The 22,514-nt window shown below is 42.9% G+C and overlaps 1 protein-coding gene across 8 annotated transcripts in view; it reads left to right on the forward strand.

Annotated features, from left to right (window-relative positions):
- The first annotated feature begins 210 nt into the window (after positions 1-210).
- LOC110504114 (paired box protein Pax-3-like) overlaps positions 211-22,514 on the forward strand; it is a 40,269-nt gene continuing 17,965 nt past the window's right edge. For 2 of the 8 annotated variants that reach the window (XM_036961690.1, XM_036961688.1), the window contains exons 1-4: positions 214-722; positions 1,474-1,709; positions 1,955-2,012; positions 2,541-2,684. In XM_036961690.1, the coding sequence (XP_036817585.1) occupies positions 638-722; positions 1,474-1,709; positions 1,955-2,012; positions 2,541-2,684 (523 nt within the window). In that variant the 5' untranslated portion in view covers positions 214-637. Of the gene's footprint in view, positions 723-1,473; positions 1,710-1,954; positions 2,085-2,540; positions 2,685-17,884; positions 18,170-22,514 lie in introns of those variants that run through there. The other 6 variants (XM_036961686.1, XM_036961684.1, XM_036961691.1 and 3 more) reach the window with 5 other exon arrangements.

Here is a 22,514-nt window from a genome sequence, read left to right on the forward strand (position 1 = left end):
AATATCTGTGTGTGAACTTATGATCTGAAGTGATGTCACATCTGTCAATGGGATGATGAAAGACCGTTCCTCAGTTCTTTCCCAAGCAACGTCTCTGACAACAACTGAAGAAAGTTTCCTGCACTGTCAGCCAATCATTACGCACGTCCAAGAGCCGGGTCTGCCTCCTCTAAACCAATCATAGAGCCTGGATCACTGATGTGAAAGAAGTACAGCACAACTAATAAATGATCCTCTGGGTTTTGACCATCTTCCCTCGCTCTGAACGTCTGTCAACAACAACAGCGACAACATCACTTGCATGATTCTTGATGACATCACAGATTCCACACGTATCCAAGTGCCTCTAGACTGGTAAAACATCAAGGCATAGGCGCACTCTTCAGAAGTCTACCTCCAGTTTTTCCTGGTTTGGTAACTTGGGCTCTTTTTTTCGGGAGTCGGGAGTGTTTTTTTTTCTGCCAGGACGCTGGTTCTTGTCTAGTCCAGTGGCTACCCTATCAAGGCTAACCTTCCACGAACTGGAATACAGTGCATTTTTACTCATAATTTCACCCACTGGTCAAGCTCCATCCTCGGCAGCTCCCGGTTCTCTTCTCTGGCTGGAGGTTAGGAGAAGGCTTAGGGTTGTGGAGGTATGACTGCGTTGGCTGGGGCAATACCAAGGATGATGCGCCCCATGCTGGCGCAGAACTACCCCCACAGTGGCTTCCCAATGGAAGGTAAAATCAAAAGTCGAAACAACTTTTTGAGCACTGCTTGTGGGAAGATTTGGGCTTCGATGTGTAGAAATTAAAGAGCGATTATTAATATAGGAAACTCTGTGAATTCAATATTGTAGCCTACACCATAGCCCAGCTCCTAAACAGAAACTTGGTTGTATCCAATTGTAAAAAAAAATATTTAAACTTTCGGATTGACACTCAACATTGAGATGTAACACAATTAAATTGTAATGTTCTTTTCATGTTTCATGTTTCATTTTTCAATGTTCTTTTAATTTCGGTTATCGAATGCAAAGTGGATTGAACTGTTGACCTCGACGTTTTGATCGGGTTTATTTTGTAGTCGTTATTGACATAACTTTTTGTATTCATCTATTTGCTTGTCAACTTTTGAGGATGAAATTCTTAAATTTATAATTTCCTAATCTCTGAAAACAACGTTTGTGTTTATTTACAGAATATGTACAGGGTTATTTAAGTAAACTATACACCTCTCTATATTACATCCGAACATATCATTACTTAAGGAAACTTTTAAGGCCTTTTATTGTTACCAAACCTTTCAGTTTAAACAACTTTTATTTTTGTATTCGGCTATTATAATAATTGTTTTATTTAACATTATTTGTAGTAGCCTTGTGGTGTTATTAGTAGCCTGTGATGGAATCAATGTTAGTTGTTGTGTTGTAGGTCTATAGTTTATAATCATCAAGCAATCTGTAGCCATTTTGTGTTTTCTTCTACGCAGTCTCTACCCCGTTAGGCCAAGGCAGAATGAACCAGCTCGGGGGAGTTTTCATAAATGGCAGACCTTTGCCCAACCATATCCGCCATAAGATCGTCGAAATGGCCCACCATGGCATCAGGCCATGCGTCATCTCCCGTCAACTCCGGGTCTCTCACGGTTGCGTTTCTAAAATCCTCTGCCGGTACCAGGAGACCGGCTCTATTCGGCCCGGGGCCATCGGGGGAAGCAAACCCAAGGTGAGAGAGAGGGAGCACGAGTAGGTGAAAGTGTTCGGTTTTTTATTGTCATGCATTGTACTCTCCTTATAAAACTGTTCGTCTCAAGGTATGACATGTTGGGTTAAAATTTAACAAGCCACAGGTTGAAAAAGCATGTAAGAGGCGTATATTGTGTTGTTGAGTGTACGCAGACAGTGTAAGTAGATATAAGCTCTTTATTATGCCTTGATTAATTAACGATGATATGATTTGTCTTTTCTTAGCAGGGGACGACGCCTGATGTTGAGAAGAGAATAGAGGAGTACAAGCGGGACAACCCGGGTATGTTTAGCTGGGAGATTCGGGATAAATTACTGATGGATGGGATATGTGACCGGAACAACGTTCCATCAGGTAAAAGGAAATCTCTGCATTCTGTCATAATTGCTGCCCATTTAAATGGGTGCAATCTTCACCTGCAGCCGTAGATTGTTCATCATCATCATGGTCACCATCTTCACCATCATATATCACCGTCTTATTTATCATAATGGGCCTAATGTATTTTCCATCTCAATAACCACATTTTACCACAATAAAAATCAGTTTACTCTCTGAAAACAAAAACGTAAACAACTGCTGAAAATGATATAATTGCCATGTTGAGTTTAAGTTAAGATAAAATCATAAAAAATATTGCAATGCAATTATTTACGCTAAAGTCAATATATGTTTCTATTTATTTGATGCTTTATCACGGTATATTAGAAGGAAAAATAAAAGCAAATGAGTGCAGATTGTTGAACTTTTATTTCGACTTTTCCAGTTTATTATGTATTAATCAGTGTTCTGTAATTTATTGTAACACAGTGAGCTCTATCAGTCGCATCATGAGGAGTAAATTCGGAGGGGAGGGAGATGACGATGATGATGAAGATGAAATCGAGAAAAAGGAATTAGAAGAACACGAACGGCGGGCCAAACACAGCATCGAGGGCATCTTAGGAGACCGATGTGAGTGCAATCATACATAAATAAATACATTCATTAATGTTCTCTCTTCTATAGGTAACTTGTGGCAGTTACTTTTTGCGTAAGGGGAAGGCCCTCATATACAGGCCTAAATGCTTCCACTGTGCACTTTAATGTTCTTTGAAACGGTGAGGAAACCTCTCGTTTATTCAAAACTCAACAAAGAAGGACAGATAAAGGTTTTCATCTTGTTTTGTGTAAGCTTATTGACTTCCATAAATCATTCTTGATAGGCTAGGCCTACATTTTCACCATGGGTGTCACCAGTCCTTACGGGTTGCCATTCATTTTTAGACTTTGTGAAGTAGATAGGCCTTGTCTGTCTCTTTAACTCTAAGTTTTAGTTGTTGTCAAGTTTTTGCTTTTCGATGCGATGGAAGCACAGGGAGTGTGTCTTCCTTTGTCGACCGTCATAAAGTGCACTGGATAGTTTTTCATTCTTTATCGACCATATCGCTCCTGCTAATGCTTGTCCCATGAGGCGTTAGGATAATTCAAACAGCAGGTGATAGATTTTGTGGGAAAGGGAGGATTGCCCCTTGTGTGTGTATGAATGTGTGTGTGTGCGCGCGCGCGCGCGTGTGTGTGTGTGTGTGTGTGTGTGTGTGTGTGTGTGTGTGTGTGTGTGTGCGTGCGTGCGTGCGTGCGTGCGTGTGTGAGTGAGAGAGAGAGAGCTAATGAAAAAATGAAAAAATAACGAATGTGTAACTCGTGCTTATACAAAGTGGGCAACACACGAAATTTGTTACCGACAAAACATAAGATACAGGCCTCGAATCAGTCGAATGTTCTTCATAAAAAAGAATCCAATAGATTTAATCGAATAGCCTGTGCATATTCAACTTCTGCTACATATATTTATTTATATTGCATTTATTGAATTGTTTATGTTAGGCCACTTGCAGGCCTATTTACATTGTAGGACTATTTTAACATGTCTTCATCATACTAATAACATGCATTTTCTTCGAGATGCACATAGCCCCTTTGTAATGTTTGAGGAAATACCCCTTATCAAAAGTATATCAAAAAGAACCAACAACTTGTTCAATCCCTAATTGGCATGGTACATTCCAAAAACAAAGAAATATCATAACATCCCTTTTTACGGTTTCCTACGATTTATTATGACCGAATTCGCAGGCATTTTCCATCTTAATGCAGCTGCTCTCTGCTCTACTGTAAAATGCAGGCACATTAAAACAAATTAGAGGAAAAGACGGGGAGTTGGAGGGGACAAAACGTCCAAATGAGTTGATCAAACATTTGTATAACAGTTCCATCCCTCACAAAGCCAGGCCTCGAGCACACAATCGGACACTTGGGGATGAACTTGGGAGACAAAGCCGCGAGAGTCCATTGAGACTGACGCTTCGGTTATGCATGGACAAAGCCTGGCTTCGCAGCAGCTTGGTCGCCATAAAAGAAGGCAACCTGTTTATAATTCAGTCAGAAAAGGAGAGGGAGCTTCCCAACAAAAGGCCGAGAAAATACATTATGAAACCGCAATGAAGGATGAATTATTCAAGTCCGTCAATAGCCGCTGCTCGGGCTAGGTCTAGAGACTGTTCACCATAGAGAAATGGCCGTTTTCACCTACAAAATGTTTCTTTTTGAGTCGTTTTAAGTCATATAAAGAAGCCGACTGCCATTCAGAACCCCTCAAGCCCCCTTTCACTCTCCCCCCACCCCTCTCTCTCTCTCTCTCTCTCGCTCTCTCTTTCACACACACACACACACACACACACACACACACACACACACACACACACACACACACACACACACACACACACACACACACACACACACACACACACACACACACACACACACACACACACACACACACACAGTGTGTAGGCCTAACTGATATTTTAAAAACATAACTTTCAAATCAGTTTAACAGGCTGATTTAATGGCGAGATTAATTACATTTATTGATCATTTGGTACTTTTATTTTTGGGCATTGCCGACATAATAGTTTACGAAAATACAAACTGTTTGTGTATTATATGCACTCGTGTTATACATTTTGTGCACAATCACATATTTTACACAATGTTTAAAAGTTGTTTACACAATGTTGAAACGTTTTTATTGTTGGTCCTTCTGGTTCCTGCTTTGGACACTTTTATATTAGCCTACGTTTTTTTTGTTAATGTCACCGAATAATTATTTAGGCATGTTACAAATTCCAATGCCACAAGATAATCAATTATTTTTTCTGTGTAGCAGCCTCATATCAACGACTTTGTATTATAGCTCATAAAATGACAAATATTTTCCAAAATATATGCATTTGCTACTTGATGGTTATTAATAATTTAACTCATAGGCCTAATAATTGTAGTCATTTTATTATTTTTATAAGTACAAATTGTTGCACAATATATTTTTCTTACCAATAAGGCCTAATGATATGCAATTGGCTCGTAACATGCCTCTCTGCATGGTCTATTATTAGGTCTTTGATGCCCTATTCTTGCACTCTTAAACATTAATAATGTCTTCTAAATGATTTGATATTGTGCTATGTCACATTTAATAATCGAGGGAGTGTATTAAAGACTCCTTTGGTGAATGGGGACCAATGTTCTCCCCGGAGAGGCGCGCTTGGCCTCGAGCGGTGGTCACAATGGAACATGCGCACTGCTGCAATCCTCACCCATCATGCTCTCACCCCCTTGCGCTCTCAAAATCTCTTCAAGCGGATTAAATCGATCCCTTTATTTTATTTTACTTTCATCCGGAGAGCGAACCCGCCCCTCTCCCTTGCTTTCCTACTCTTTTTCTCTATGCCCGCGGCGCACATTCGTTTAATATCTATGGTTCATCTTCAGGAGTGCAATCGCTAACAAAAGAAAGTCAGTTCGTTGTAGAAAAGTCCCTAAAATGAAGTTATCCGTTAAGCCATTGACCCCTGTAATATTTTGTCTTTATTTTTTGGGTTACCAATAAATGCTACATTGTTTTATTAATTCCAAAATGTAGGCTATAAGTTAATAATAATAAGCCTAATTTAGTAGCAGTTTCCGTTAGAAACGTTGTTTTGTGTCCACGTGCTCATTTGGGCTCGCTTTACCTCAGTCAGTTTGTTATCCTACTTCCATTCATACCAGTCAAATTATAATTTTAACCTAAGGGTTAACGAAAAATGTAAATGACATTTGCCACGACAGTGCTTTGACTTGAAACGGGAACACTTAACGTTTGCAGTAATATCAGTTGACTCTAACTAATGCATGGTTTAGGCTATTATGCGTAGGTAATGAGAGTTATAATGAGGGGCATATTCCAAATAGGGTGGTGTTTGGACCTGAGGACTAGGCTTTTGTGGCACTCTAGAGACTCACTTAGATGGGTATAGGGATGCCAGCAACGTAATTTCTCAACGACTTTTAGTTTTATCGAGACCTGTGGTGTCTACTATTTTCGTGCGTTTTTTCTGTCTGGTCTCATTTGGAATTATGTTTTTACAGCCACAATTACAATCTGAAAAATACTTTTTTTCAACGAAGCGGGTCAGACATTGATGAAGTAGATGTTTGTTAAGACCATTGTTGTGCGAGCGAGGAGCACTAGTTGAGCCCCTGGTCGTTCAGAATTCATTATCATTTCCTTTAAGTGTCCACATCAAAGGCGGTTCGTTTGGATTTATTTGTCTGGGGAAAAAAACTACAGAAATGTGTTTCGAAAATCTCAAGCTCCCTAAATTGCAGCCTCGTGCACCACAGTGCCTAAAATGATGCGCAAGCATATCCTCACGCGCCAAATGTGTTTGGAATAAATGCTTGTGCAGTTTGACTTGAAAGTAGATAGTAGGGCAGGCTATCTTTCTCAATTCATGTATCAGAGAAAATACTTTCCACTTAGAATTACAATAGTTGAACACATTCTGCCACTCTTCAGAAAATACTTGTCTAAATGTCCAGTCAGTGCTCCAGTCTCACTAAATGCCCCCTGCACATATTTTCTATTTTGGCACAGTTCCTGCATACCATTAGCAGGGGTTGGACATAGTAGTTTCTCTGCCTTCCAGAATCTAACATTGAGTTAATTAACCCTAGAAATTGAGCTAATGACTGATAATGTACACATCGGCCCTCCCCTCTCTCCCCCTCTCTCATATTTCCAGTGTATCTTCTTAACCTTATTTGGCAAATAAAAATTACCCCGAGTAATGCTGATGATACATACAGAGGAGCCTTGTTGGCCCAGCACATTTCCATTTATACTCAGACACACACAAAATTCCCCATCTGAAAGACAAACAGTCAAAGAGGGATAACTTTATTTTGTGAAAGGGACTCCTGGAAAGGGCTAATTGAATAAGTCTGAGATCTTTGAAAACCTGCCATGGTGAGCGCAGTCATCGTGTCATAATTAGGTTTATTGAGGCACATTCCGCCAATCTGCTGCCATTCTCCCAGCCTCATTGTGCCCAGAGCCAGGCCAATAACTGCAGGACAAAAGGGAATCAAGAGCTGACAATACATGAAAGGGCCAAAAGATTTAGCTGCTTTTGTCACAGAAACTGAGCAGGACTTTGTTTGTGTAAATAAAGTTGACAAACTGCCCACTACTCAGGCTGGAGCATCTATACAATTTACTATGTGGGCACACACTGGATTAGTGCCAGGAGGAGAGAGCGGGAGGAGAGGGAGAGAGGAGGAGAGGCAGAGAGGGGGAGAGTGAGAAAGAGAGTGAGTGGGGAAGAGAGTGAGAGGGGAAGAGAGAATGGAGGGGACGGTAAACGAGAAGGCTTTGAGAGAGTATTAGGGGCTAGGTTTGTGTATTTAGTGAGAGTTTGCAGAGTTATGTTCTGCATGGTTCCTGATGTTGGATTTGTTATGTTCATCATTGTCTTACAGTGGTGCTGGAAGAGGGAGGCTGGTGAAGCGTGGTGAGATGAGATTTTGCTATTGTGGGCATCTGGTTTGTGAAGCATAAGAGGCATTGAAGATGGAAACACATTACACACTATAGTGCAGCATAGATTCATGGTCAAGGTCCCATATCACGTTTCCATAAACATCATGATGTTCCGGTTCTTATGTTTTAAGGTGTTAAAGATGCTCCCTGCTGAGAATCAGTTATCTTCACGGATTCAGTTACACTCCAAAGGCACTTTCCAAATAATGGCTGATGCGAGCATGTCACTGAAGCTTTCGCACAAGTCATACGTTGTTATTTTGGAGTGAAAGTTCGAGTTGTATGTGCATTTCAAGTTAGGGAACAGAAGAATTAGACTATAAGGAAACTCCGTAAGATGACCTGTTTTGATTCCGCTCCACTCATGGCACATTCCATGTACACTCCATGTACAACAGACTTCCCACTTTAGTTCTTCTTTGTGATTTTCAACTTGTAAACACGATTTCACATGAAAATATCCAGCAGTAGATGATTCATACATTCATAAAGGTGGTTAATTAAAGAGAATGATAGAAAACTTGACAACCTTGACATCTTCGGTTCTTACATCTTGCGTTCTATTGCGTTCTATACGAGAAGCTATGAATAATAGTCACTTCTGACACATTAATGGTTGTCGCTACGGTCTCTAGCAACGATCAAAGTAGGGCGAAGAATCTATATAGAAAATGTCCAATATGTTATTTTAAGACTTCAGAGAAACATAGAGTTAGACTGAGGTTATATAGAGTTAGTGGCTATATAGAGTTTTACTGGGTCTATATAGAATTAGACTGAGGTTAAATAGATTTAGACTGAGGTTATATAGTTAAACTGAGGTTAAATAGAGTTAGTGGCAATATAGAGTTAGACTGGGTCTATATAGAGTTAGACTGAGGTTATATAGAGTTAGTGGCAATATAAAGTTAGACTGGGTCTATATTGAGTTAGACTGAGGTTATATAGATTTAGACTGAGGTTATCTAGAGTTAGTGGCAATAAAGAGTTAGACTGGGTCTATATAGAGTTAGACTGAGGTTATATAGAGTTAGACTGAGGTTATATAGAGTTAGACTGAGGTTATATAGAGTTAAACTGAGATTATATAGAGTTAGACTGTGAGGTATATGACCAATATACCACGGCTAAGGGCTGTTCTTATGCACGATGCAATGCTGAGTGCCTGAATACTGCCCTTAGACGTGGTAAAATGGCCATATACCACTGGTTACCAACGTAATTAGAACAGTAAAAATAAATGTCAGCCAATCAGCATTCAGGACTCAAACCACACAGATTGAAGTTAGACTCAGGCTATGTAGAGTTATACTGAGGCTATGTAGAGTTATACTGAGGCTATGTAGAGTTATACTGAGGCTATGTAGAGTTATACTGAGGCTATGTAGAGTTATACTCAGGCTATGTAGAGTTATACTGAGGCTATGTAGAGTTTGACTCAGACTATGTAGAGTTTGACTCAGGCTATATAGAGTTATACTGAGGCTATGTAGAGTTATACTGAGGCTATGTAGAGTTATACTGAGGCTATGTAGAGTTTGACTCAGGCTATATAGAGTTATACTGAGGCTATGTAGAGTTATACTGAGGCTATGTAGAGTTATACTGAGGCTATATAGTGTTAGACTCAGACAATATAGAGTTATACTGAGGCTATGTAGAGTTATACTGAGGTTGTATAGAGTTATACTTAGGCTATGTAGAGTTAGACTCAGGCTATGTAGAGTTATACTGAGGCTATGTAGAGTTATACTCAGGCTATATAGAGTTAGACTCAGGTTATGTAGAGTTATACTGAGGCTATGTAGAGTTAGACTCAGGCTATGTAGAGTATACTGAGGCTATGTAGATTTTTCCCAAAATAACATGAACATCTGATGACAGGGAATAACAGTCTGTCTGAGGAATGTGTCACTCAGTGTGTCACTGGGCACAAGGGCACAGGGGGCAAGGGGGAGCACCAAATCACTCTCACTAACCCTCGCCTCAGGCTCTCTCTTTCCCTCTCCTCCTCTCCTCTCCTACTCTCCTACTCCCTTACTCCTCCACCTCGCATTATTTAAAAAAAATAATGCCGTGCATGATGACGATCCAAGCGTTAAAACATAGTTATCTGCAACTGAATGGGGGCTCTATGCTTCATTAAAGCCTCGTTCTCCTTTCACACCCCTATTGTGACCCTCTGATATCAATTCAAAGGGCAATTAATGAATGCAGGCCAACTTTGAAGTGGGGGGATGGAGAATGAGTAGGGGCTCTGAGTTTCCCCCTTCAGCCCCTTCAGACCCTCTTGCACCCCCTTCACCCGTGATGGACTTGCCACATTCAGCCGAGCACGCCAAAAGACAGTTTGAAGTGAGTGAAAGGGTGAAAAGGCCTGTGAAGGTCAAGGAGAATGGCTGCCATAGAATAAGACCTGTCTTTATCTGATGGAAGTATTCCACCAAACAACGGCTAGAGAGAAAGAGAGAGAGAGAAGGGGGTGAGATATTGTTTTTACAAGAGTGTGTGAGTGTGTGTGCATGTGCAGAGGAGGGATTGGGGGTGACAGAGATGTGGAACGCAGGGCTAAGGCAACTGAATGCAGTGGTTGAACAAGGAAAGGCAGACAGGGAGTTGTCAATCACTTGACTGAGGTAGGGGCATAAGGCTCTGGACAGGGCAAGGGTAGGGGCATAAGGCTCTGGACAGGGCAAGGGTAGGGGCATAAGGCTCTGGACAGGGCAAGGGTAGGGGCATAGGGCTCTGGACAGGGCAAGGGTAGGGGCATAAGGCTCTGGGACAGGGCAGGGGCAGTGGTATAAGGCTCTGGACAGGGCAGGGCAAGCTGGGAGGGAGGGAGTTCACCTTGCTCTCTATAGTAGAATCTAGAAACTGCAATTTCATATTTTTTAGGAACTATAACTTGTTGTTACTATACTATTGTTACTATACTATATTACTATACTTATTATTGTTACTATACTACTATACCTTGTTATTAACATTTCATTACATGGCGTAATGTAAAGTGCTACCAACAGTCAAAGATAACAGAGCTTAACTCAGTCGTATTGAGTTAACTCCCCAGTGGTCAGTCAGTGCCTAGCTCTCTCTGCTTGTCAGACCAGGCTAAGTGGGGTCAGAGGTCAACATAGTATCATTCTACATCATCCCTACAGGAAATAGGGTTACAATCATATTTGGTTCAACATGACAGGTAACAGCTTCCTGTTGTCCTGCCACAGCACAGACTCTCATAACTCTTATTGCTGTCTACAAGTTTTCTGTGTAGAGGTTTTCTGTTCAGAGATTTTCTGCTGAGGTTTTCTGTGTAGAGCTTTTCTGTCCAGAGGTTTTCTGTCCAGAGGTTTTCTGTGTGTAGGTTTTCTGTCCAGAGGTTTTCTGTCTAGAGATTTTCTGTCCAGAGGTTTTCTGTCCAGAGGTTTTCTGTCCAGAGGTTTTCTGTCTAGAGATTTTCTGTCTAGACGTTTCCAGTGTAGAGGTTTCCTGTGTATAGGTTTTCTGTCTAGAGGTTTCTGTCTAGAGGTTTTCTGTGTGGAGATTTTGTGTCTAGAGGTTTTTTGTCTAGAAGTTTTCTGTCCAGAGGTTTTCTTTGAAGAGGTTTTCTGTGTATAGATGTTCTGTCTAGAGGTTCTCTCTGTAGAGGTTTTCTCTGTTTAGGTTTTCTGTCTAGAGATTTTCTGTCCAGAGGTTTTCTGTCCTGAGGTTTTCTGTGTGTAGGTTTTCTGTCCAGAGGTTTTCTGTCTAGAGATTTTCTGTCTAGAGATTTTCTGTCTAGAGGTTTCCTGTCTAGAGGTTTCCTGTGTAGAGGTGTCCTGTGTATAGGTTTTCTGTCTAGAGGTTTCTGTCTAGAGGTTTTCTGTGTGGAGATTTTGTGGTTCCCAAACTTTTATAGTTCCGTACCCCTTCAAACATTCAACTTCAAGCTGCATACCCCCTATAGCACCACGGTCAGCGCACTGTGAAATGTTGTTTTTTTGCCATCATTGTAAGCCTGCCACACACACTATACAATACATTTATTAAACATAAGAATGAGTGTGAGTTTTTGTCACAACCCGGCTCATGGGAAGTGACAAAGAGCTCTTATAGGACCAACGCACAAATAATAATATAATAATAATCAATAATTTTACTCTTTATTTAGCCATCTTACATATAAAACCTTATTTGTTCATCGAAAATTGTGAATAGCTCACAACAGGTTAATGAGAAGGGTGTGCTTGAAAGGATGCACATACAGTGGGGCAAAAAAGTATTTAGTCAGCCACCAATTGTGCAAGTTCTCCCACTTAAAAAGATGAGAGAGGCCTGTGATTTTAATCATAGGTACACTTCAACTATGACAGACAAAATGAGAAAAAAAATACAGAAAATCACATCGTAGGATTTTTAATGAATTTATTTGCAAATTATGGTGGAAAATAAGTATTTGGTCAATAACAAAAGTTTATCTCAATACTTTGTTATATACCCTTTGTTGGCAATGACAGAGGTCAAATGTTTTCTGTAAGTCTTCACAAGGTTTTCACACACTGTTGCTGGTATTTTGGCCCATTCTTCCATACAGATCTCCTCTAGATCAGTGATGTTTTGGGGCTGTTGCTGGGCAACACGGACTTTCAACTCCCTCCAAAGATTTTCTATGGGGTTGAGATCTGGAGACTGGCTAGGCCACTCCAGGACCTTGAAATGCTTCTTACGAAGCCACTCCTTCGTTGCCCGGGCGGTGTGTTTGGGATCATTGTCATGCTGAAATACCCAGCCACGTTTCATCTTCAATGCCCTTGCTGATGGAAGGAGGTTTTCACTCAAAATCTCACGATACATGGCCCCATTCATTCTTTCCTTTACACGGATCAGTCGTCCTGGTCCCTTTGCAGACAAACAGCTCAAAAGCATGATGTTTCCACCCCCATGCTTCACAGTAGGTATGTTGTTCTTTGGATGCAACTCAGCATTCTTTGTCCTCCAAACACGACGAGTTGAGTTTTTACCAAAAGGTTATATTTTGGTTTCATCTGACCATATGACATTCTCCCAATCTTCTTCTGGATCATCAAAATGCTCTCTAGCAAACTTCAGACGGGCTTGGACATGTACTGGCTTAAGCAGGGGGACACGTCTGGCACTGCAGGATTTGAGTCCCTGGCGGCGTAGTGTGTTACTGATGGTAGGCTTTGTTACTTTGGTCCCAGCTCTCTGCAGGTCATTCACTAGGTCCCCCCGTGTGGTTCTGGGATTGTTGCTCACTGTTCTTGTGATCATTTTGACCCCACGGGGTGAGATCTTGCGTGGAGCCCCAGATCGAGGGAGATTACCAGTGGTCTTGTATGTCTTCCATTTCCTAATAATTGCTCCCACAGTTGATTTCTTCAAACCAAGCTGCTTACCTATTGCAGATTCAGTCTTCACAGCCTGGTGCAGGTCTACAATTTTGTTTCTGGTGTCCTTTGACAGCTCTTTGGTCTTGGCCATAGTGGAGTTTGGAGTGTGACTGTTTGAGGTTGTGGACAGGTGTCTTTTATACTGATAACAAGTTCAAACAGGTGCCATTAATACAGGTAACGAGTGGAGGACAGAGGAGCCTCTTAATGAAGAAGTTACAGGTCTGTGAGAGCCAGAAATCCTGCTTGTTTGTAGGTGACCAAATACTTATTTTCCACCACAATTTGCAAATAAATTCATTAAAAATCCTACAATGTGATTTTCTGGATTTTTTTTCTCATTTTGTCTGTCATAGTTGAAGTTCAAGTCCATTTGATGTCACAAAGCTGTCCAGTACTTTAAAAATATCCTCTCCTGTTGTCCTGGTTTCCAGAAGAGGATGTCTTCCTTATTGCCCGCCGATAAACATAACGGACATATACCAGGAGCTGTGCCAGGGCCGTCATGTCCGTTGACTCATCCAGCTGTAATTCACTGGCTTGTATGCGAAGCAGTAATTGTTTCAGAACATCTCCTGCCATGTCACTGATGCGTTGTGAAACAGTGTTGTTTGATGAAGATATTGTCTGTATAGTTTTTTTGGCCTTTTCCCCTCAGCATTGTCCCAGCCATATCCACGGCAGCAGGAAGAATGAAGTCTTCCACAATAGTTTGGAGCTTGCCTGTCCTAGACACTCGGTAGCTCACCATATAAGACGCTTCTAGACCCTTTTTTTGTCGGTATCTGTTACTTTTATACATGTCTTACTACTCGAAAGTCGTCTTTATTCTGGATCAAAAAACTCCCGTGGCTTATTTTTCAAATTGACATGTTTCGTTTCTAAATGTCTGCACAAGAGTGAAGGTTTCCAGCGAGAGAGTAACAGTGAATGTGATTGGATGTTAATTATTTGACTAGGCTACCTGTATTTGACATTGTGTTGTTATTTCACTGATCACTAGAACACTCTGAACACACATTTTATTTTTGGCAGTGAAACGAGGCTTCTCAGGCGACAGAAAAAAAACCTCACCCAAATGTATAGCCCCGTTGGAAAATATAAATGTACTGTTTGAAAATGTGAAGATTTTTATAATGTGATTCACAATTTTATTCGGTGTAACCCCAATGGCATTGTGGGGAATACCTGGTCTAGAGGTCTCTTGAGGTTTTCTCTCTCTCAAGTTTTTCTGTCTAGAGGTTTTCCTTCTAGAGGTTTTATGTCTTGAGGTTTTCTCTCTAGAGATTTTCTGTCAAGAGGTTTTCTATCTAGAGGTTTGCTCTCTTGAGGATTTCTCTCTCTCAGGTTTTTCTGTCTAGAGATTTTCTGTCTCTCTCTCCCCCCTCTCTCTCTCTCTCTCTCTCTCCCTCTCTCTCTCTCTCCCTCTCTCTCTCTCTCTCTCTCATTAATCTGTCTAGAGGTTTTCTGTCAAGAGGTTTTTTTTCTAGAAGTTTACTCTCTAGAGGTTCTCTCTATATAGGTTTTCATCGTTTGTGGAGAGCTTGGTCGCTTTGTCTTCTTCACTCTTTCTTTTTGTGATGCTTGATGAGGTTATGATTTATTAGTTATTCATCTCTCTCTCTCTCTCTCTCTCTCTTTCTCACGCACACACTCTCTCTCTCTCTCTCTCACACACACACACACACACACACACACACACACACACACACACACACACACACACACACACACACACACACACACACACACGTTGACAGTGCAGACAAACACACAGCGCTCTTCACACACTCAATTACAGGGCAGCTGTAGAGGTCGGGGCTCCTCCTTAGCAAGTCAAGTGAGCACCCCCCACCTTCTTTAACAACATGGTAGAGGCGCAGATGGGCCCATAAGCTGTCGGTTAACCATTATCCTTCAGTCCTTCAGGCATCTGCCCAGTCTTCTATGTACTGTTTAATGCAGTTGGGCAGTCACTTAGTCCCCCGGCCCCTGAAAAGGACCAGCGTCACTCCCCGCCCAAATAAATGCTTCATTTGTTTCCTCTGCCTTTTGTTTTGTTTCGGAGGGGGGCACATGTCACTGACTCAGTTACCCTCTTCATTTACCAACCACCCCAAGAGAACTTCCATGACTGTACCCGCCAACCATCCATTAACCACCATGAGAAGGTTGTGTAAATAGAAACCCATATGGTCAGCCACCCCACCCATCCACCAACCCACCATGCCCAAAACTGAGCTCCATGCACTCAGAGCACCCCTCCTCCATCTCTCTGTGGACATTTTAAAGCCTTTTTGTCCCCATTCGCAGTCCCCACAAAACCAAGCCGATTTCCAGGAGCACAGTCTGTTTCAGTTAAATCCTCTATTCTTTACCAAACACGGGAATGGAGGGGGGGGGGGGGGGGGGGGGCTCAGGTTGTTTAGGCTCAGGCTGCTATTAGCTGTGTGCCTCTCAGGTTGTTTTGGCTCAGGCTGCTATGTGCTGTGTGCCTCTCAGGTTGTTTTGGCTCAGGCTGCTATGTGCTGTGTGCCTCTCAGGTTGTTTTGGCTCAGGCTGCTATGTGCTGTGTGCCTCTCAGGTTGTTTTGGCTCAGGCTGCTATGTGCTGTGTGCCTCTCAGGTTGTTTTGGCTCAGTCTGCTATGTGCTGTGTGCCTCTTAGGTTGTTTTAGCTCAGGATTCTATGTGATGTGTGCCTCTCAGGCTGCTATTTGCTGTGTGCCTCTCAGGTTGTTCTGGCTCAGGCTGCTATGTGCTGTGTGCCTCTGTACTGTGTGCCTGCTCCGGAGGTCCCAGTCCAAGCCAGGCTTCTTCTCTGGGTCTCTGAAATTCAGATAGCTTTACCCTTTTAAGGATTGCACTGTGTTTTGGGGTTTTACAAACTGGAAAGTCTACAGGTCCAATCCCACACATACCGTAGACCATTCCCCTCACAGTTGAGGTGAAGTCAAAATACATGGAAAGTAAGTTTGAGAGTTTAGCTAGAGTATGAATAATACATTTTAAGACACAGTTTAAGTATACATAGATATGTGTGGTTGGTGGATAATTTGATTGCAAAGGCTATTCAGCAGTGCCATATAAAACACATTCATCCTGTTGTACAATTCTTTATTTTTAAATGTTTTACCTGGAACGATTTTTAACTCATGAGTAATGACCAAAGTAGTGTCAGGGAAAATGGTAAACTCATTGCTGTGTGCTTTAAATATGTTGGTATGCATTTGGTTGTAATGTTCAATGTGCAAAATACAGAATATCTATGTCAAAATTAAAATGCACTGAAAACTTTATGAGTGAGTGAGTCAGTGAGTGTATGAGTGAGTGAGTGAGTGAGTGAGTGAGTGAGTGAGTGAGTATATGAGTGAGTGAGTGAGTGTATGAGTGAGTGAGTGTATGAGTGATGGAGTGTATGAGTGAGTAAGTGAGTGTATGAGTGTATGAGTGAGTAAGGGTGTGAGTATATGTATGAGTGACTGAGTGAGTGAGTGAGTGTATGAGTGAGTGAGTGTATGACTGAGTGAGTGTATGAGTGACTGAGTGTATGAGTGAGGGAGTGTATGAGTGAGTGAGTGTATGAGTGAGGGAGTGTATGAGTGAGGGAATGTATGATTGAGTAAGTGAGTGAGTGAGTGTATGAGTGAGTAAGTGAGTGAGTGTATGAGTGACTAAGTGAGTGAGTGTATGAGTGAGTAAGTGAGTGAGTGTATGAGTGAGTGAGTGAGTGTATGAGTGAGTAAGTGCGTGAGTGTATGAGTGAGTGAGTGTGTGTGTATGAGTGAGTGTATGAGTGTGTGAGTGCATTATTGTATAAGTGTATGAGTGAGTGTATGAGTGAGTGTGAGTGTATGAGTGTATGAGTGTGTGAGTGCATGATTGTGTAAGTGTATGAGTTAGTGTGAGTATATGAGTGCATGAGTGAGTAAGTGTGAGTGTATGAGTGTATGAGTGTATGAGTGAGTAAGTGTGAGTGAGTGTATGAGTGTTTGAGTGAGTGAGTGATTGAGTGAGTGAGGGAGTGAGTGTATGAGTGAGTGAGTGTATGAGTGTATGAGTGAGGGAGTGTATGAGTGAGGGAGTGTATGAGTGAGTAAGTGAGTGAGTGTATGAGCGAGTAAGTGAGTGAGTGTATGAGTGAGTGAGTGTGTGTGTATGAATGAGTGAGTGTGTGTGTAGGAGTGAGTGTATGAGTGACTAAGTGTGAGTGAGTGTATGAGTGTATGAGTGTATGAGTATATGAGTGTATGAGTGTATGAGTGAGTAAGTGTGAGTGAGTGTATGAGTGTATGAGTGAGTAAGTGTGAGTGAGTGTATGAGTGTATGAGTGAGTGTGTATCTTCACACCACCAGAGTTGCCGTAGGGCTGACAAGGCTCATTATTAACCTACAAGCAGAAGGATGGCTTATGTAATGTACTGTCGGTACCAATTCTCACAGTCTACAGAAGCCTAGGCGCTTGTGTGTGTGTGTGTGTGTTGCTCTGAAGCAGAGTACTGAGAGCAGTGGGAGTTAACAGGTGGCAGGGGACGTATCACCAGGTACACCTTTGTCACTTCAACCCCCTACTGTGTGTGCTACGCCACTTGGTGACCTCGCTCTCTCTGTGTCTCTCAGTGTCTCTCTGTGTCTCTCTGTGTCTCTCTCTCTCTCTCTCTCTCTCTCTAAAACACACTGACACACACAACAACAACAACACTAATGCCTTTGTAAGACCCGCACTCTCACAAACACACTGACACACGCAACAACAACAACATCAGCAACACAAATGCACAGTCATAGAAGCCTGATTGTGGTAGCCTACATTTGAATAGGAGAACAACAAAGGCCTCCTCCTTCCTCTACCCCTCAGGTGCTCCCATGGTCCCCTCCAGGCTGCCGAGGAAGGTTTTGGGGAGCCCCCCAGCTGTGCCCCCCCCCTTGCCCCTTTCTGGCCCTCTTTGTGCCCCCCGCTCCCCCGTGGGGCAGGTGACAGGCCCCTCTGTGCGGGTCGAGGCAGCCATGACGGATTCCACAGATGGAGCGTGCAAATCGCCAGCAAAGACCTCAGCCTTAGAGCAACAAAGAGAGAGAAAGAGAGAGAGATGGTAACAGAAAGAGAGAGACAGAGTAGGCAGAGAGAGAGGTGGGGACGAGGAGAGAGGGACAAAGTAGGCAGAGAGAGAGGTGGGGACGAGGAGAGAGGGACAAAGTAGGCAGAGAGAGAGATGGTAACAGAAAGAGAGAGACAGAGTAGGCAGAGAGAGAGGTGGGGATGAGGAGAGAGGGTCAAAGTAGGCAGAGAGAGAGTTTGGTAACAGAAAGAGAGGGTCAAAGTAGGCAGAGAGAGAGATGGTAACAGAAAAAAGGGGCAAAGTAGGCAGAGAGAGAGAGATGGTAACAGAAAGACAGGGACAAAGTAGGCAGAGAGAGAGGTGGGGACAGAAAGAGAGGGACAAAGTAGGCAGAGAGAGAGGTGGGGACAAGAAGAGAGACAGAGTAGGCAGAGAGATAGATGGGGACAAGGAGAGAGACAGAGTAGGCAGAGAGAGAGAGATGGGGACAAGGAGAGAGACAGAGTAGGCAGAGAGAGAGATGGGGACAAGGAGAGAGACAGAGTAGGCAGAGAAAGAGATGGGGGAGGGAAAGAGAAAGAGAGTAGGCAGAGAGAGAGATGGGGGAGAGCAAGATAGAGACAGAGTCTGCAGAGAGAGAGATGGGGAGAGAAAGAGATGGGGGAGAGAAAGAGAGAGAGAGTAGGCAGAGAGAGAAATGGGGACAAGGAGAGAGACAGAGTAGGCAGAGAAAGAGATGGGGGAGGGAAAGAGAAAGAGAGTAGGCAGAGAGAGAGATGGGGGAGAGAAAGAGATGGGGGAGAGAAAGAGAGAGACAGAGTAGGCAGAGAGAGAGAGATGGGGACAAGGAGAGATACAGAGTAGGCAGAGAGAGAGATGGGGGAGAGAAAGAGATGGGGAGAGAGAGCTGGGGAGAGAGAGAGCTGGGGAGAGAAAGAGATGGGGGAGAGAAAGATGGGGGAGAGAAAGAGATGGGGGAGAGAGAGAGATGGGGGAGAGAAAGAGATGGGGAGAGAGAGAGCTGGGGAGAGAAAGAGATGGGGAGAGAAAGAGATGGGGGAGAGAAAGAGATGGGGGAGAGAAAGAGATGGGGAGAGAAAGAGATGGGGGAGAGAAAGAGATGGGGAGAGAAAGAGATGGGGAGAGAGAGAGCTGGGGAGAGAAAGAGATGGGGGAGAGAAAGAGATGGGGAGAGAGAGACCTGGGGAGAGAAAGAGATGGGGGACAGAGAGAGATGGGGGAGAGTATAAATAGTCTTGTCACATGAGAGTATATCAAGACGCGACTGCAAACCTCCAAGAGATGCCATACTGACACTTCGTTTGAAAGACGTTCCCTAGGATCCCCAAAGCAGACTAGTCATAACCGATAGGTAATTCCAAAGTAATTAAGGATTTTTATAACAACTCGGCATTCCCAGATTCTAAATCCCTGTGAAATTCTTTGGAACGCTGTTGCATGCTGGTAACTGTGGGGAAACTAAGCATTCCCTATGAGCCTCCAGGAACTGAAGCTACAAAGGCTCCTCATTGTTTTTCACCAGCAATTCTGTTTCAAATAATGCCCCCACTCCAACTCCTCCACACCCCAAATTCCTACCCCACCAGCCACTACCACCACCTAAAAGAAATCCATCCACCCCTTGGTTCCTCCTCTCAATAATATGTCTTTGCATTTGTTGTTTGGTTAGGTATGTGGCTTGAGGATGTTATGAAGTCAGGAATTAAAAGATTTGTTATACTAGATGCTCACAGAGTGAAAAATTCATTAGGCTGTTAGAGGTAATACATTTGTAGTTTCTCACTTGATTCATTGTAATAATGGTCTTAACCACAACAGGTTTTACATCTTGGTTCTGTTTAGTGTGGATGGGAGCAGATGAATGGCCTGTATCTGTGAATGTAAACAGAAATAGAAAGTGGTAGCATTCTGATGAAGTGCAAAATAGAATATTCTCCCCAAATACCCAATGGCAACATCTCTCCCAACCCCTACCCTTTCTCTTTCTCTCTCCCCCTCTCTCACATTGTTTAATATTTCTTTACCAATTTGCTCTTAATGCATCCTACTGCCATGGGTGTTGAGAATGGAAAGCACTGAGGGGGGAGTGGATCAGTTTCACATGAGGAGCCCCAAGCTATTTGGGTTTTCTTGTATTTTATTGTTGCTTCTGAGGGGGAACTAATACAGTGTTGCACAAAAACTTCCCCTCCGCTCCAGGGAATTCATTAAGTGTAACACAAAGTCGGCGCGCCAGCCTCAATGAACTTCTGTTCTGAAGTAGCTAAAGGCCTACTAGAACTGCCTGGTAGGAAACCAGCCCACACGCTTCAGAACAGAGTACACAGTAGTATTACAACTGATCTGACTTTAACTTGAATAGTAGACATACAAAAGCTGTCAAGTCTCATATCACACCATCTCAATCAAGCTGAAGCTTCTACTCATTGACCACTTCAATGTCTGTCTGAGAGAGAGAGAGAGAGAGAGAGAGAGAGAGAGAGAGAGAGAGAGAGAGAGAGAGAGAGAGAGAGAGAGAGAGAGAGAGAGAGAGAGAGAGAGAGAGAGAGAGAGAGAGAGAGAGAGAGAGAGAGTGTGTGTGTACAAAGCAGTGCTGAGACGATAAACTGAAAATGATCAACAGCGACCATTCCAATCACTTATCGCAGGCATTTTGCTGATGTCGTTCATTATGATAAGTAGCCTATACTAGAGAAATGTGAAGTCTGAAATGAAATAAGTTTGCTAATATGGGGGCTTGTTAATAGGATAATTGATGGTGGTACAACCATCAAACTAGTAGTAGTAGTTTAAGGCCCAGTGCAGTCAAAAACGTGATTTTACTGTGGTTTATATATACAGTGTTAAGGGTGTGTACTGGAGGCGAAGTCAGGTGCAGGAGAGCAGAGTGTAGTGAACAGGCACACTTTTTATTCCGGTCCAACGAAAGCACAAAAGTACATAAATGTGCCCAAACACGGAACAATAGACAAAAGTATGACGCGCAACAATACCCACATAACATAAATACAATTTCACACAAAGACATGGAGGGAAACAGAGGGATAAATACATGCAGTGTGATTAGGGAATGAAAAGCAGGTGTGTATGGAACAAGACAAAACAAATGGAAATATGAAAAATGGAGCGGCAATGGCTAGAAAGCCGGTGAAGGAGAGGAGCCGACTTTGGCGGAAGTCGTGACATACAGTGCATTAGGAAAGTATTCAGACCCCTTGGACCCCTTTTTCACATTTTGTTACGTGACAGCCTTATTCTAATTCTATTCTAAATTTATTAAATAGCTTTTTTCCCCTCATCAGTCTACACACAATACCCCATAATGACAAAGCAAAAACAGGTTTTTAGAAATTGTTGCAAATTTATTACAAACAAAATCTGGATATATTCAGACCCTTTACTCAGTATTTTGTTGAAGCACCTTTGGCAGCAATTACAGCCTTGAGTCTTCTTAGGTATGATGCTACAAGCTTGGCACACCTGTATTTGGGAAGTTTCTCTCATTCTTTTCTGCAGATCATCTCAAGCTCTGTCAGGTTGGATGGGGAGCGTCCAACCTGGACTGGTTGGATGGGCTCAAGTCCAACGGGTTCAAGTCCGGGCTCTGACTGGGCTGCTCAAGGACATTCAGAGACTTGTCACGAAGCCACTCCTGCGTTGTCTTGGCTGTGTGCTTAGGGTCGTTGTCCTGTTGGAAGGTGAACCTTTGCCCCAGTCTGAGGTCCTGAGCACTCCGGAGCAGGTTTTCATCAAGGATCTCTCTGTACTTTGTTCTGTTAATATTTCCCTCGATCCTGACTAGTCTCCCAGTCCCTGCAGCTGAAAAACATTCACACAACATTCACACAGCATGATGCTGCCACCACCATGCTTCACGGTATGGATAGTGCCAGGTTTCCTCCAGACGTGATGCTTGGCATTCAGGCCAAAGAGTTCAAGCTTGGTTTCATCAGACCATAGAATCTTGTTCCTCATGGTCTGAGCATCTTTAGGTGCCTTTTGGCAAACTCCAAGCGGGCTGTCATGTGCCTTTTATTGAGGAGTGGCTTCCATCTGGCCACTCTACCATGAAGGTCTGATTGGTGGAGGCTGCAGCTATGATTGTCCTTCTAGAAGGTTCTCTCATCTCCACGGAGGAACTCTAGAGCTCTGTCAGAGTGATCATAAAGTTCTTGGTCACCTCCCTGACCAAGGCTCTTCTCCCCCGATTGCTCAGTTTGGCTGGGCGGCCATCTCTAAGAAGAGTTTTGGTGGTTTAAGAATGATGGAGGTCACTGTGTTCTTGGGGACCTTAAATGCCGCAGACATGTTTTGGTACCCTTCACCAGATCTGTGCCTTGACACGATCCTGTCTCGACGCTCTACATACATTTCCTTCAACCTCATGGCTTGGTTGTTGCTCTGACA

Source organism: Oncorhynchus mykiss, chromosome 24, assembly GCF_013265735.2.
Source record: "Oncorhynchus mykiss isolate Arlee chromosome 24, USDA_OmykA_1.1, whole genome shotgun sequence".
NCBI classification, from domain to species: domain Eukaryota; kingdom Metazoa; phylum Chordata; class Actinopteri; order Salmoniformes; family Salmonidae; genus Oncorhynchus; species Oncorhynchus mykiss.